Here is a 14271-nt window from a genome sequence, read left to right on the forward strand (position 1 = left end):
GTCCTCTTCATCATAGGGGATTGGAATGCTAAAGTAGGAAGTCAAGAAATCACCGGGATAACAGGCAGGCATGGCCTTGGTGCACAAAATGAAGCAGGACAAAAGCTAATAGAGTTTTGCCAGGAGAACACACTGATCGTAGCAAACACTCTTTTCCAACAGCACAAGGGGCAACTCTACACATGGACATCACCAGATGGTCAATATCGAAATCAGATTGATTATGTCCTTTGCAGTCAAAGATGGAGAAGCTCTATACAGTCAGTAAAAACAAGACCTGGAGCTGACTGTGGCTCAGATCATGAGCTTCTTGTTGCAAAATTTCAGCTTAAATTGAAGAACGTAGGGAAAACCACTAAACCATTCAGATATGACCTAAATCATATCACTTATGAATATACAGTGGAGGTAAGGAATAGATTTAAGGGATTAGACCTGATAGACAGAGTGCCTGAGGAACTATGGACGGAGGTCCGTAACATTGTTCAAGAGGCAGCAACGAAATCCATCCCAAAGAAAAAGAAATGCAAGAAAGCCAAGTGGCTGTCTGATGAGGCTTTACAAGTAGCTGAAGAAAGAAGGGAAGCGAAAAGCAAGGGAGAAAGGGGAAGATATATCCAACTGAATGCAGAGTTCCAGAGAATAGAAAGGAGAGACAAGAAGGCCTTCTTAAATGAACAATGTAAAGAAATCGAGGAAAACAACAGAATGGGAAAGACTAGAGATCTCTTCAAGAAAATTGGAGATCTCCAGGGAACGTTTTGTGCAAAGATGGGCATGATAAAGGACAAAGAAGGCAGGGACCTAACAGAAGCAGATGAGATTAAGAAGAGGTGGAAAGAATACACAGAAGATACACAGAATACAGGAAAGATCTGAATGTCCCTGATAGCCATGATAGTGCGGCCACTGAACTTGAGCCGGACATCCTCGGGAGTGAAGTCAAGTGGGCCTTAGGAAGCATTACTAACAACAAAGCGAGTGGAGATGACAGTATTCCAGCTGAGCTATTTAAAATCCTAAAAGATGCTGCTGCTAAAGTGCTGCATTCAATATGCCAACAAATTTGGAACACTCAACAATGGCCGCAAGACTGGAAAAGGTCAGTTTACATTCCAATTCCAAAGAAGGGCAACGCCAAAGAGTGTTCAAACTACCGTACAATTGTGCTCATTTCACATGCCAGCAAGGTGATGCTCAAAATCCTACAAGCTAGGCTTCAGCAGTATGCAAACCGAGAACTACCGGAAGTACAAGCTGGGTTTCGAAGAGGCAGACAAACTAGAGATCAAATCGCCAACGTTCGCTGGATCATGGAGAAAGCAAGAGAATTCCAGAAAAATGTCTATTTCTGCTTCATTGACTACGCTAAAGCCTTTGATTGTGTGGATCACAACAAACTGTGGCAAATTCTTAAAGTGATGGGAGTACCAGACCACCTTACCTGTCTCCTGAGAAACCTGTACGAGGGTCAAGAAGCAACAGTAAGAACCAGACATGGAACAACCGAGTGGTTCAAAATTGGGAACGGAGTACGACAAGGCTGCATATTGTCACCCTGCTTATTTAACTTATATGCAGAGTACATCATGAGAAACGCCGGGCTGGACGAATCACAGGTCGGAATTAAGATTGCCGGGAGAATTATCAACAACCTCCGATATGCAGACGATACCACCCTAATGGCAGAAAGCGAAGAGGATCTCAAGAGCCTTTTGTTGAGGGTGAAAGAGGAGAGTGCAAAAGCTGGTTTGAAACTCAACATTAAAAAAACTAAGATCATGGCATCTGGCCCCATCACTTCCTGGCATATAGAAGGGGAAGAAATGGAAGCAGTGACAGATTTTACTTTCTTGGGCTCCAAGATCACCGCAGATGGTGACTGTAGCCATGAAATTAAAAGACGCTTGCTCCTTGGGAGGAAAGCTATGGCAAACCTAGACAGCAGAGTAAGAAGCAGAGACATCACCTTGCCAACAAAGGTCCGTCTAATCAAAGCTATGGTTTTCCCAGGAGTAATGTATGGCTGTGAGAGCTGGACTATAAGGAAGGCTGAGCGCCGAAGAATTGATGCTTTCGAACTGTGGTGCTGGAGAAGACTCTTACGAGTCCCCTGGACTGCAAGGAGGTCAAATCAGTCCATCCTAAAGGAAGTCAACCCTGAGTGCTCATTGGAAGGACAGATACTGAAGCTGAAGCTCAACTATTTTGGCCACCTAATGTGAAGAGAAAACTCTCTGGAAAAGACCCTGATGCTGGGAAAGACTGAAGGCAAAAGGAGAAGGGGACGACAAGAGGATGAGATGGCTAGATAGCATCACCGATGCAATGAATATGAACTTGAGCACACTCCGGGAGAGAGTGCCGGACAGGAAGGCCTGGAGTGCTCTGGTCCATGGGGTCACGAAGAGTCGGACATGACTGAACGACTGAACAACATCAGGGATCTGTATTGGGGCCTATACTTTTCAACTTGTTCATAAATGATCTGGAATTAGGAGTGAGCAGTGAAGTGGCCAAGTTTGCCAATGACATGAAATTATTTAGGCTGGGTAAAACAAAAAGGGATTGTGAGGCGCTCCAAAAGGATCTCTCCAAATTGGGAGAATGGGCATCTGAATGGCAAATGCAGTTCAATGTAGGCACATGTAAAGTGATGCACACTAGGGATAAAAATCCCAACTTCAAGTATAACTTGATGGGATCTGAGCTAGTGGTGACCAACCAAGAAAGAGTTATTGAGTTTGTGGTGGTCAGCTCGATGAAAATGTCAACCCAATGTGTGGCTGCTGAAAAAAGGGCAAACTACATGTTAGACATAATTAGGAAAGGAATTGAGAATAAAACTGCCAGTATCATACTGCGTTTTTATAAATCCATCATGTGACCACACTTAGAATACTGTAAACAGTTCTGGTCACCATACCTAAAAAAAGATACTGTAGAGCTGGGAAAAGTGCAGAAAAGGGCAACTAAAATGATCCTTCTATATACTTACTAATGTTATCTTTAATTATGCTTTCAACCAGTGTATGCAGAACAGACGTTAAGCTAACTGGCCTGTAATTTCCTGAGATACCCTCTGGATCCCCCTTTTTTAAAACTGCCATTACATTAGTCATTCTCCAGTCCTCTGGTACAGAGGCTGATCAAAGGTACACATTACATATTTTTGTTAGAAGATCAGCAATTTCACATTTCGGTTCTTTAAGAACTCTTGGATGGATACTATCTCGGCCCGATGATTTCTTAACTTTCAATTTGTCAATAAGGTTACAAACTTCTTGGTCAAGGTGCTGAAGTTTGTGTTGGCTTCTCAGCTCTAGGGTTCCCGGATGAGACGGATTATCTAGATCCATTTCAGTCTGGCTTCAGACCTGGTTATGGAACAGAGACCGCTTTGGTTGCCTTAGTGGACGGTCTGCGCCAGGAAATGGACAGGGGGCCTGACTTCTTGGTTCTGCTAGACCTCCTGGCGGCTTCCAGTATCACAGACGGTGGCATCTGTCTGAGATGGGATTGGGAGGCACTGTTCTCTGGTAGTTCTTGTCCTTCTTTAAAGAAGATGGTGCTGGGGATTCCTGTTCAATACCACCAGCGTTGGCCTGTGGTATCTTGCCCCCCCCCCCTTTCTATTTAATAGATATAATAGATACATAGATATGAAATTGCTGGGAGAGTGTTTGGAGTTTGGGTGTTTGGTGTCACCAATGTGCTGAGGACACCAACATTATCTCTCCTTTCCGATTAAATCCAAGGAAGCTGTTCTAGTCCTAAATCAGTGTCTGAAGTCAGCAATGGACTGGATGAGGATGAACACACTGAAGCTTAATCAAGAGACAAGAGAGAGGTGCTCCTGGGCAGTCAGAAGGCAGGCCAGGGAACAGGGAATCAGCCTGTGCTGCCCGGAGTCTCACTCTCCCTGAGGAGGCAGGCTTGCAGCTCGTGTGCGCTCCTAAACTTGGCCTGAAGCCTGGAGGCACAGATTTTGGCGGCAGCCAGGAGTGCATCCACAGTGCAGCGGAGGCTCCTACGCCAACTGTGTCTGCTCCCAGAGATGTCTGATCAGGACACAGTCAAGCAGGCCTTCATTACATCTCATTTAGATGACTGTAACATACTTGACGTGGGGCTGCCTTTGAAAGTTGTTTGGACTTCTCAGCTAGTCCACAATGCAGCAGCCATGCTGTGATTAGTACTGGTTATACAGAGCACAATTCAAAGTGCTGCTTATGGCTTGGGACCAGGTGGACTTCTCCCATAGGAGACTGCCCAGGTTCTTAAGATCTTCAGGGGAGGCCATTCTCTCTATACCACCACTTTCAGAGGCGCATTTGGTGGTGGATGCAGAAAGGGCCTTTTCAGGAGCCACTTCCAGGCTGTGGAATTCCTTGCCAAGGCAGGCTTGGTTGGCTCCCCCTCTGCTGCCCTAACTCCAGCAGACAAAAACATTTTTATTCAAGCCGGACTTTTGTGTATAAGTGCATCTGTTGCACTGGGTGTTATTATTTTGTTTTTATTTATTGCATTTATACCCCACCTTTTTTCCTCTTGCAAGGAACCCATTATTGTGTTATTGTGTTCAATGCATTTGTTTTATTGTTTTAATCAAGTATTTATTTATTTCTAGTTCCTATGATTGTAAGCTTTGAATGCCATTTTCTTAGTAGAAAGGTGGGGTCCAAATCAAATAAAAAAAATAAATATTAGTGAATATGCCAATTACTTTGTTAGCTGCAGCTTACTGGCTCAGTGCCAAACTAGTTGCCAGTTTCTGGTAAAACAGTCTAAGCTCGCAGAGCAACCTTCCCCAAGCTAGGGCCCTCCAGGTATTTTGGACTACAACTCCCAGAAGTCCTGGCCATTGGCCATGCTGGCTGGAGCTAATGGGAGTTGAACTCCAAAATATCTGGAGGGCCCCAGCTTGGGGAAGGCTGTAGTAGCGAATCTGGCTACATTTATCCAGTGGCCAGGATGTATTCGCCAGAAAAACAAACCTGCAGCAGGAGAAGCTGAGCGGGCCTCTCTGGAATGGAGATGGCAAACTCCAGGTGTTTGGCCCGGTTATATCCGCTGAAGCACAAAGTCGGGCGAAGCAGGCGCACGACGGCCTTGTAATCCCCAGATTCATATAAGCGCTGGGTCTCCTCCAAGGACTGGCATCTCTCCAGGGATTTGAGGTTCTTGTCGATCTGCAGGAGTTACAAATTGTACACTGCAAGCTACAATTCCCTTAGATATTTCTCTTGGACAACAAAACTATCTACAAAGACCATCTGGTGAAAAGGTGAAAAGCCACCAAGGCAACAGGCAGGAGCCCAACTTAAGTTCATCTGCTTCATTTCGTTTTTCAAACCAATGCCACAGTCTCCGAAAATCAGACCTACACATCTCAGTATTTTAATCACACATTTCTTCAGATTCAAACGCAAGACAGCTTTCTTATATCATCAAACCCATGACCCATCCAGGCTCGCGCTGCCTCCTCCGACCAGCAGCAGCTTGCCAGAATCTCAGGGAGAGCCATTTCCCCGTAGCCCCCCAGATCCCAAACTCAAGAACTTTGGGGCCCAGATAGTTTTCTCATCCATCCTTCCAGTAGTTAGAAGAGGGATAGAAAGGGAAAGGAAAATACTCCGGGTGAATGACTGGCTACGAAGGTGGTGCCGACGAGAGAGATTTGGATTCTGGGACCACAGGCTATACTTCCTGGAAGATGGGCTGTTGGCTACGGATGGGTTGCACCTCACCAAGGATGGGAAGAATGTGTTTGGCCACAGCATGAAGAACTTCATCAGGAGGGTTTTAAACTGAATCCTGCGGGGAAGGGAGATGTAAAGTTGGGGGTAACAATGGACGAAGGCTCATGCACTGCAACGGGGAGAACAGCTCTAACAGCGCCCAATAATAGTCTTCAGAAACATGTAGGAAGAAAGCCAGACCATGAAGCACATAGTCTTCGATGTCTATATATTAATGCCCAGAGGATGGGAAACAAACAGAACGAACTTGAACTCGTCATACGGGAGGGAAATTATGACTTGATAGGTATAACTGAGACTTGGTGGGATGACTCTCCTGACTGGAATACAGCAACTGAAGGATACAACTTGTTCAAAAAGAACAGGAGGAACAGAAAGGGAAGTGGGGTTCCACTATTTGTGAAAAATACGTATCTCTGCACAGAAATACAGGAATCACAGAATAGTAGGGTTGGAAGGGGCCTACAAGACCATCGAGTCCAACCCCCTGCTCAGTGTAAGAATCCAAGTCAGAGCATCCCCGACAGATGGCTGTCCAGCCTCGTCTTGAATGCCTCCAGTGTGAGAGAGCACACCACCTCCCTAGGTAATTGGTTCTACTGTCTCATCACTGGCGGATGAGCTTGGTAGCCCCATCGAGAGCACCTGGGTTAAAATAAACAAAGCAAAGAATAAAAGGAACCTGGTGGTTGGAGTCTACTACCGGCCACTCAATCAAGGAGAAGGATGAAACTTTTGAAAAGCAAATAGCCAATGTTTCAAGGAAGCATGATGCAGTAGTGATGGGGGACTTCAATTGCCCCAATATTTGTTGGGAGACAAATTCTGCAAAACATGGCCCCTCCAGGAAATGCCTGACTTGTGTGGCGGATAACTTCCTCCTATAGAAAGTAGAGGAAGGAACTAGAGGATTGGCTATCCTTGACTTGATCCTAACCAACAGAGATGACTTAGTGGATAAAGTAACAGTTACAGGAACTCTGGGGGAAAGTGACCATGTTATACTTGAGTTCTTGGGTCTAAAGGAAGCAAAAGCCGAGTGTAGCCAAACCCATACCCTGCATTTTAGGAAAGCTGATTTTAATAAACTCAGAACAATGATCATTAGAGTCCCATGGCAAGGGACTCTAATGAGAAAAGGAGACCAAGATGGGTGGGAGTTTTTAAAAAAGGAAATTCTCAAGGCACAATTACAAACAATTCTAACAAGAAAAAAAGGCGGAAGACAACAGAAGAAGCCAATGTGGCTTCATAAAAAAGCTTAGAGATGACCTGAAAACAAAAAAGGACACATATACAAAGTAGAGAGAAGGCCAAGCAACAAAGGAAGAGTACAGGCAGGTAGCACAGAATTGCAGGGATGGCGTCAGGAAGGCTAAAGCTGAGAACGAGCTGAGGTTAGCAAGGGATGCTAAAAGCAACAAAAAGGCTCTCTTCAGCTCCGTGCATAGTAAAAGGGAGAGGAAAGAAATGGTGGTTCAGCTATTAAATAAGGATGGCAAAACAATAACAGATGACAAAGAAAAGGCAGAGGTGCTCAATTCCTACTTTGGCTCAGTCTTCTCCCAAAAGAGGGGTTATGACCCCCCTGGCAAAGGCGAAGTACAGGCTGAAGGGGGAGGATTGCAGACTGAGATCAATAGGCATATGGTCAAGGAACACCTAATGACTTTGAATGAGTTCAAATCTCTAGGGCCAGATGAATTGCATCCTAGAGTAATAAAGGAACTGGCAGAAGAACTCTCGGAACCACTGTCTATTCTCTTTGAGAAATCATGGAGGACGGGGGAAGTGCCAGATGACTGGAGGAGGGCTAATGTTGTCCCTATCTTCAAAAAGGGTAAAAAGGAGGAACCTGGGAACTACAGACGAGCCAGTCTGACATCAATCCCTGGAAAAATTCTGGAGCAGATGATAAAAGCAATCCATATGAAAGCACCTTGAAAACAATGCCGTGATTACTCGAAGCCAACATGGATTTGTCAAGAACAAATCCTGTCTGACGAATCTGATCTCATTTTTGGATCAAGTCACCTCCCTTGTGGACTGTGGGAATGCTATGGACATAATATCCTTCAACTTCAGCAAAGCTTTCAACAAAGCGCCCCATGATATCCTGATGAGTAAACTAGCTCAAAGTGGGCTAGATGAAACGATTCAGTGGATCCACAGTTGGCTACAGAATCGGACTCAAAGAGTGCTTATCAATGGGACCTTAACCAACTGGGGAGAGGTAATGAGCAGGGTACCGCAGGGCTCAGTCCTGGGCCCAGTGCTCTTCAACATTTGTATTAATGACTTGGAGGAGGAGGTGCAAGGAATGCTGATCAAATTTGCAGATAACACAAAATTGGGCGGGATAGCTAATACTCTGGAAGACAGAAACAAAATTCAAAGTGATCTTGATAGGCTGGAGCGCTGGGCAGAAAACAACAGAATGACATTTAATAGGGATACATGCCAAGTTCTGCACCTAGGAAAAAGAAACCAAATGCACTGTTACAAGATGAGGGATACGTGGCTCAACAACACTACAAGCGAGAAGGATCTTGGAACTGTTGTCGATCACAAGCTGAAGATGAGCCAACAATGGGATGTGGCTGCAAAAAAGGCAAATGCTCTTTTGGGCTGCAGTAATAGAGGCATAGCTTCCAAATCCCGGGAAGTACTAGTTCCCCTCTACTCAGCACTGGTTAGGCCTCATCTGGAGTACTGTGTCCAGTTCTGGGCACCACACTTTAAGAAGGATGCAGACAAGCTGTGGAGGGTTCAGAGGACGACAGCAAAGATGATCAGGGACTGGAAACAAAAGCCCTATGAAGAGAGACTGAAAGAACTGGGCATGTTTAGCCTTGAGAAGAGAAGACTGAGGGGAGATAGAATAGTGCTCTTCAAGTACCTGAAAGGTTGTCCCAGAGAGGAAGGCCAGGATCTCTTCTTGATCATCCCAGAATGCAGGACACCAAATAATGGGCTCAAGTGACAGGAAGCCAGATTCCGGCTGAACATCAGGAGAAACTTCCTGACTGTCAGAGCAATACAACAATGGAACCGATTCCTTAGGGAGGTGGGGGGCTCTCCCACACTGGAGGTGTTCAAGATGAGGCTGGACAGCCATCTGTCAGGGATGCTCTGACTTGGATTCCTGCATTGAGCAGGGGGTTGGACTCAATGGCCTTGCAGACCCCTTCCAACCCTACTGTACTATTCTATGATCCTTTAACTAGAAGCGCTGGGGTTTGAATCAGGGACCTTACACAGGCAAAGCACGTGCTCTACCTCTCCCCAGATTTGTAGCCCACTTTCTCCAAAGAACTAAGAACTGCGGTAAGTTCACCCTCAAGAATGAAGCATATGCAGCTAAGCTCTTACGGTGACCAAAACGTTACCAGAAGATGCTGTTACCTCTTCCAAAGAAACCACAGAATCAACGTGGAGATTAGGCAATCTTATTACAACACTCTCTCTGCTGCCCGTTTTGGCCTGCACTGCATCAGAGCTCTGGAGCATTTCTGTGCAGACATCATAGTTCTCCAAGGCCTGTTCCATGTCGCCCTGGGGAAACAACCACAGAGTCTCACACACTGCCAACCACTGTGTTAAGTGACTTCTTTAACTAGCCCCCCCTATAAACATCACAGCCTAAACTGTGCTTTGTTCAAGGGCAATTCCTCAGTCCATCTTCCTGACCAGACTTCCACTGTACTTACAGAAGAGCTGGGTGCCTATTGTCCAGACACAGACATATATAAACGACAAGGATTCATTATCAGCACAAGAACTCTACTACAAATGCCTTGGATTATAAAACAACAACTAAAGATGTAAAAACCAGGAATTGCCCCTTCCCAGCCACCATCTTGCAAGGATTTACAAATTAACAGAAAAGGTCTATTTGCTGAATACCTACCTGTAGTGCCAGAAATCGAGCTTTCAGCCAGTACACTCGAACCACAAACTCCAGCCAACCCTCCTCAAATAAGTCCCGTTGGGAAGATGCAAAGGAAAGCTGCAGCAGATCCCCCAAGAAATGGGTGCCTGGGAAATCGGGACCAAACTTGCCATTCACAGAGCTGGCAGCCGGGCCACTGCGGGGAGATACTGAAACATGCATTTTACATTTTAGTGCAAGATTTCACAAATTATACTAGAGAACACAGATCCATCATGGATACAAATTTACAATGTGAGCATCAGGCACAGCTAACCTCAAGATGTACACCTGAAAGTCAAACAAGTGCTTGTTCAAAAAGCAAAGCAAAGAGACTAATTTCTCATCTATAAGCAAAGTGCTTGAACATGAGTAAGCAAACACATACATAAACCTATGAAGCTGCCTTATACTGGTCCAAGGCCATCTACTCTGGCTAGCTGTATCTCTCCAGCATCTCAGGGGTGAGGTCTCTTCCAATTTTACTCTGAGATGCCAGAAACTGAACCTGGAAACTTCTGCATGAAAACCATGTGATCTACTGCCAAGATACAGCTCCTCCCTTACATCCAGCTCAGATACATGTTACCTGGGGTGAACAAGATCTCAGCACAGGGAACTTCCTGCAAGCATAGATATTGCATGGTGCAGCTCCTTGGAACATTTGCTAAATTTCAGCCATCACTCACCCGTTGAGCTCTTTCCTTTGGCCAGCAACCACTGATCAAGCTGTAGTTCCATGCAGGACAGACTCATCAGCATCATATCCTAGGACAAAGACAAAAGGATAGCAGAGAGAGAGATGTTAAAAAGTCTGAGGACTGGGGGGAAGATGAAGTAGCTCTTCTGTTTATCCTTTCTGTGATTTGTACTTCTAGCTGAAAAATCCTTCTACTGAGAAGAAACCATGCTCTCTACAATGCTCGTTAATAATCAGAAAGATATTTTTTCTCAGCAAAAGAAAGACATTTAATCACAAAGAAAAATAATAAAAAGAAGAGAATGATCAATATGGAGTTGGTTGTGACCATTATATTAAAATGAAACCATGGCATACTGCCTTGATACCAGGATATCTAAGAGACCATTACAAGAAAAGCCTTTTCTAAAAACAAAGCAGAAAGCATGTGTCCCTTAAGTAGCTTGCTAGCTGCTTTGTTCATCTGGGCTACGTCCATGGTAGGATTACGCACAATAGGGAGATACGCTCCTGGAGTTGGAAGTTCTAGGACAGCTTTCCAATAAGAAAGGTATGCAGATGATCTAAGCATCAAGCAGCCCAAAAGGAGGCCTAACATCATCCCTTTTTTCTCCTCTCACTCACTCCCCTATCAGTGGTAGAGCATGTCTTGCAGGCAGAGGATCCCAGTTCAGTCCTTAGCATCTCTAGTTAAAAATCTCAGGCAGGGCTGGGAAAGACTCCTGAATCTTGGGAAGCTGCTGCCGTAGACAATACTGGGCCAGACAGACCACCAATCTGGCCCAGTAGATACCAGAGGCAGTTTCATATGATCTGTGAGACTTGCAAATTGCTTTGGGACTGGGGTGGGCAACACCATGCAGTCCCCCCCCCCCCCAGTGTGGCCCCTGTCATCCTCCACTGCCCTTGAAATTAAAAAACAGAACACCCCAAATGGTGTCCAGAGTAGCTACAGAGCACCAAAAAGCTAAATAAGCTAAATTTGTAACAAGCTAAATTTAACTACTCTAGCACTCTGTAGCACTAAGGCATGGTTTGCTGCCAAAGCTTGCCAGCAAACCAGCAATGCTTTTTGCTTTCCCCCATTTTTCAGGGGTGTCCTGCGGGCAAAAACGGCCTCCCAGAGTTGCCCACCCTGCTTTAGGAGCATAGCAATTCTCTTCTTCAATTTCTAGCTGCTCCATCCATCCTTGTGTTGCAGGAAGTTAACATTTTAAAAACCACACATAATAAAATGTGGCGAAATACAGGTTCAACCTCGCAGCATTCAAGTATGGCATCACTGTAGCTGTTTGGCACAAGGTGCTTCAGAACCATGACTTCATTCATCCTCCCAGCAGCACACAGTGAGACAAAATGGGAATCCCTACTTCATAAGTGAGGAACCGAGTCTGGGACTGGAATCACGGTCCTTCAGCTCCTGCACTAACACCCACTAGGCATCATAAGCTTCAGTACACTGTGAATGGCAGGAGACCTGCACTAACAGCCATGCTCAGGGGGATCAGAGTCTAAGTTTCTTTGCACAGAGTCAAGACTCCATCCAATCTGACGTAACTCAAGCCGGGTAACTCAAGCACTGTGTAACTTCGCAGTTAGGAACTCTGCACGCTTCAGATACAGCGCACGAATGGCAATGGAGCGAGGCCATCACCTAAAGCATTTCCTTACTCTGATATGCTGGTTGTGACAGTCCCTTAATAGTGGGTTGGGTAGGCTACTGCTGTGCTTTCTCCAGTTGTTGTAGATATTCAAGACAACCTCAGACAAGCCCAGTGGCCATTTCACTAGGAACTTCTCGCTGATCACTTTCAGATACCTCATCATCAATTCAAGGATGCCCCCGTTGTTCAAATTAGCCAAGAGGAACTTATGAACATCCTGCTTCTCTGGAAGAAAAATCAGCACAACGTCCATGAAAGTAACCACTGCCATTCACCTCCCATACAATGAACAAGCATTCTGTGACATCACAACAACTCACCTAATCACTGCCAGAGGATTCATGAGACAACCACGTTACAGCAGGGATAGTTTCTGCATCTAATACAGAGGCTGAGCCGATCAAGCTAACGTTAACCAAATACTACTGAAATTCTTGTATGGATTCACTCTACTCATGCACAGAAGCTAGTGAAAATTCCTACCAGACTCCATTCCTGTAATCAAGTCAAATGACATCCTATGCGAGCCAACGTGCTGGAAATTCTCTTCCTTGGCCTCAGACTGAACTTCATAGCTGCTGAAAGGACCATCATCTTCTTCTGGATCAAGTTTCCTCAGGCTTAAAGCAGAACCAAAGCGCGAGGCGTTTATTTATTTATTTACAACATCTATATACTAGTCCACATCTAGACAGATCCTCTGACCTTTGCCAAACCCTCATGATGCAGACATCCATGGCAGTCTATGGCCAATTTGCAAGCAAGCTGTAATTCTCAGAAGCTAGATTTACTTAACCCCACACAAATCAATGTAGAGTGAAATGCAAATATCTTGCAATTGCCTGCAACACTGCTGGTTTGTGTTACTGGGAGGATACCCAACCCCTCAACCTAAAACAGAAGCCAGGCCGTTTGTACAGGGTTGTCACAGGAGCTCACATGGAGCTCTCTCATGCTCATAGCGAAAGCACTGTATTTGCATGAAAACCTGCCCTGGGTGTGGCCTAGCAGCTTTTGAGCACCTCTGCTACTTTTCCAGAACCAGCACAACCATTCATTATTCAACAACAGGCTGTCATACCGTGAAGGAAGGAACTTCACCAGCAGCTCCTGGAAATCAACTTTCTCTTCCTTTTTGCATTTGGTATTCCGCACGCGAGCTGATCGCCTCTTTGCTGTCTCACCACCATCTTCAGCAATTCTCTTCCGCTTCACTGCTTTCTTTGATTTGTCACCCACAGAGGCATCGCCTAAGAGGCAAAGAATTTCCAGTCAAACCTTGTGGGTTTCCTGTTTGACCTGCCACAGGTGCCCACACTGCTGTTTTCCCCGAATTTTGCTGCCTCTGTGCTTGTGCTAGAGGGTATGCGAGGATGACTCTCTTTGTGTACCATTTTTACCAGCACAATCGGCCTCCTGACATCCCGCCAAGAAGCTTTCTGGTGGGCTGTCAGGAGCACAATTTAAATGAGAAATTGACACATGGGAAGTATCCTTGCACACTGACTTTTCTGTTTCAACTGTGGCTCCCCACAGCTGATTGGCGAGGGGAGACATGAAATGATCTCAGCGTGCAGGGAAGGGAGGTTTAAACCTTCCCAACCTTGTGTGATGAGATGGGGGGGGGGGTGAATGCACACATACGCATGAATGTGATTGAGAAGAGAGCTGGGGGAAGGCTGTGCATGGATGTCTGTTTGCCTGTGGGCGTGACCACGCACAGGTGCAGCCGCTGACCCACTGCCACATGCAGCCTTCATGGACAAGAAGATTGCCCAACCCTGCTTTATCAGATTATTCCCCCAGCATTCTTACTTACAGAACATAAAACTCCAGTTGCTGTAACCTACTGGGTGGAGCCAGATGTGCAGTGCAGAAGCTTTGGCTGCACAGTGCCACCCTGTAGGAAAGCTGCAGTAGCAACATCTTACTCACAAGGGATTCTCCCCTACCCCGGATGTGTTCCTCCAAAAGTCCCGGGAAGAGCAGTCTGCATCAGTCAGCACACTTCTTGCTCAAGGACATATCAATCTGGAAGCTGGGCTTTGGCTCTCACCTTGGATTGTAGAAGTCAACCTGTTCGGAGTATTCTGATGCGCTCCGTGACGCTTTAGAGCAATGGACCAGGCTACATGGCCAACTCTACTCCCTTGTGAGCCATTCGGGGAAGAGCACTGTGCTTCAGAAGACCCCTCGCCGAGGGGAGACACATCC

The 14271-nt window shown here is 45.7% G+C and overlaps 1 protein-coding gene across 18 annotated transcripts in view; it reads right to left on the bottom strand.

The window, feature by feature from the left end:
- The window catches only part of CABIN1 (calcineurin binding protein 1), a 205025-nt gene that overhangs the window by 154659 nt on the left and 36095 nt on the right, over nt 1-14271 (bottom strand). For 17 of the 18 annotated variants that reach the window (XR_014785760.1, XM_084819973.1, XM_084819972.1 and 14 more), the window contains 7 exons: nt 13139-13307; nt 12541-12677; nt 12065-12282; nt 10383-10461; nt 9673-9863; nt 9168-9317; nt 4998-5192 (listed from right to left, as the gene is read on the bottom strand). Coding sequence is in view for 17 of the 18 variants with exons in the window: in XM_084819973.1 (XP_084676099.1) it covers nt 4998-5192; nt 9168-9317; nt 9673-9863; nt 10383-10461; nt 12065-12282; nt 12541-12677; nt 13139-13307 (1139 nt within the window). In the remaining variant the exon portion in view is untranslated. The remainder of the gene's footprint in view (nt 1-4997; nt 5193-9167; nt 9318-9672; nt 9864-10382; nt 10462-12064; nt 12283-12540; nt 12678-13138; nt 13308-14271) is intronic. The other variant, XM_084819982.1, reaches the window with a different exon arrangement.

The sequence above is a fragment of the Heloderma suspectum genome, chromosome 13 (genome assembly GCF_057233095.1).
Source record: "Heloderma suspectum isolate Gila_16-S chromosome 13, 16-S_ref, whole genome shotgun sequence".
Classification (NCBI taxonomy): Eukaryota; Metazoa; Chordata; class Lepidosauria; order Squamata; family Helodermatidae; genus Heloderma; species Heloderma suspectum.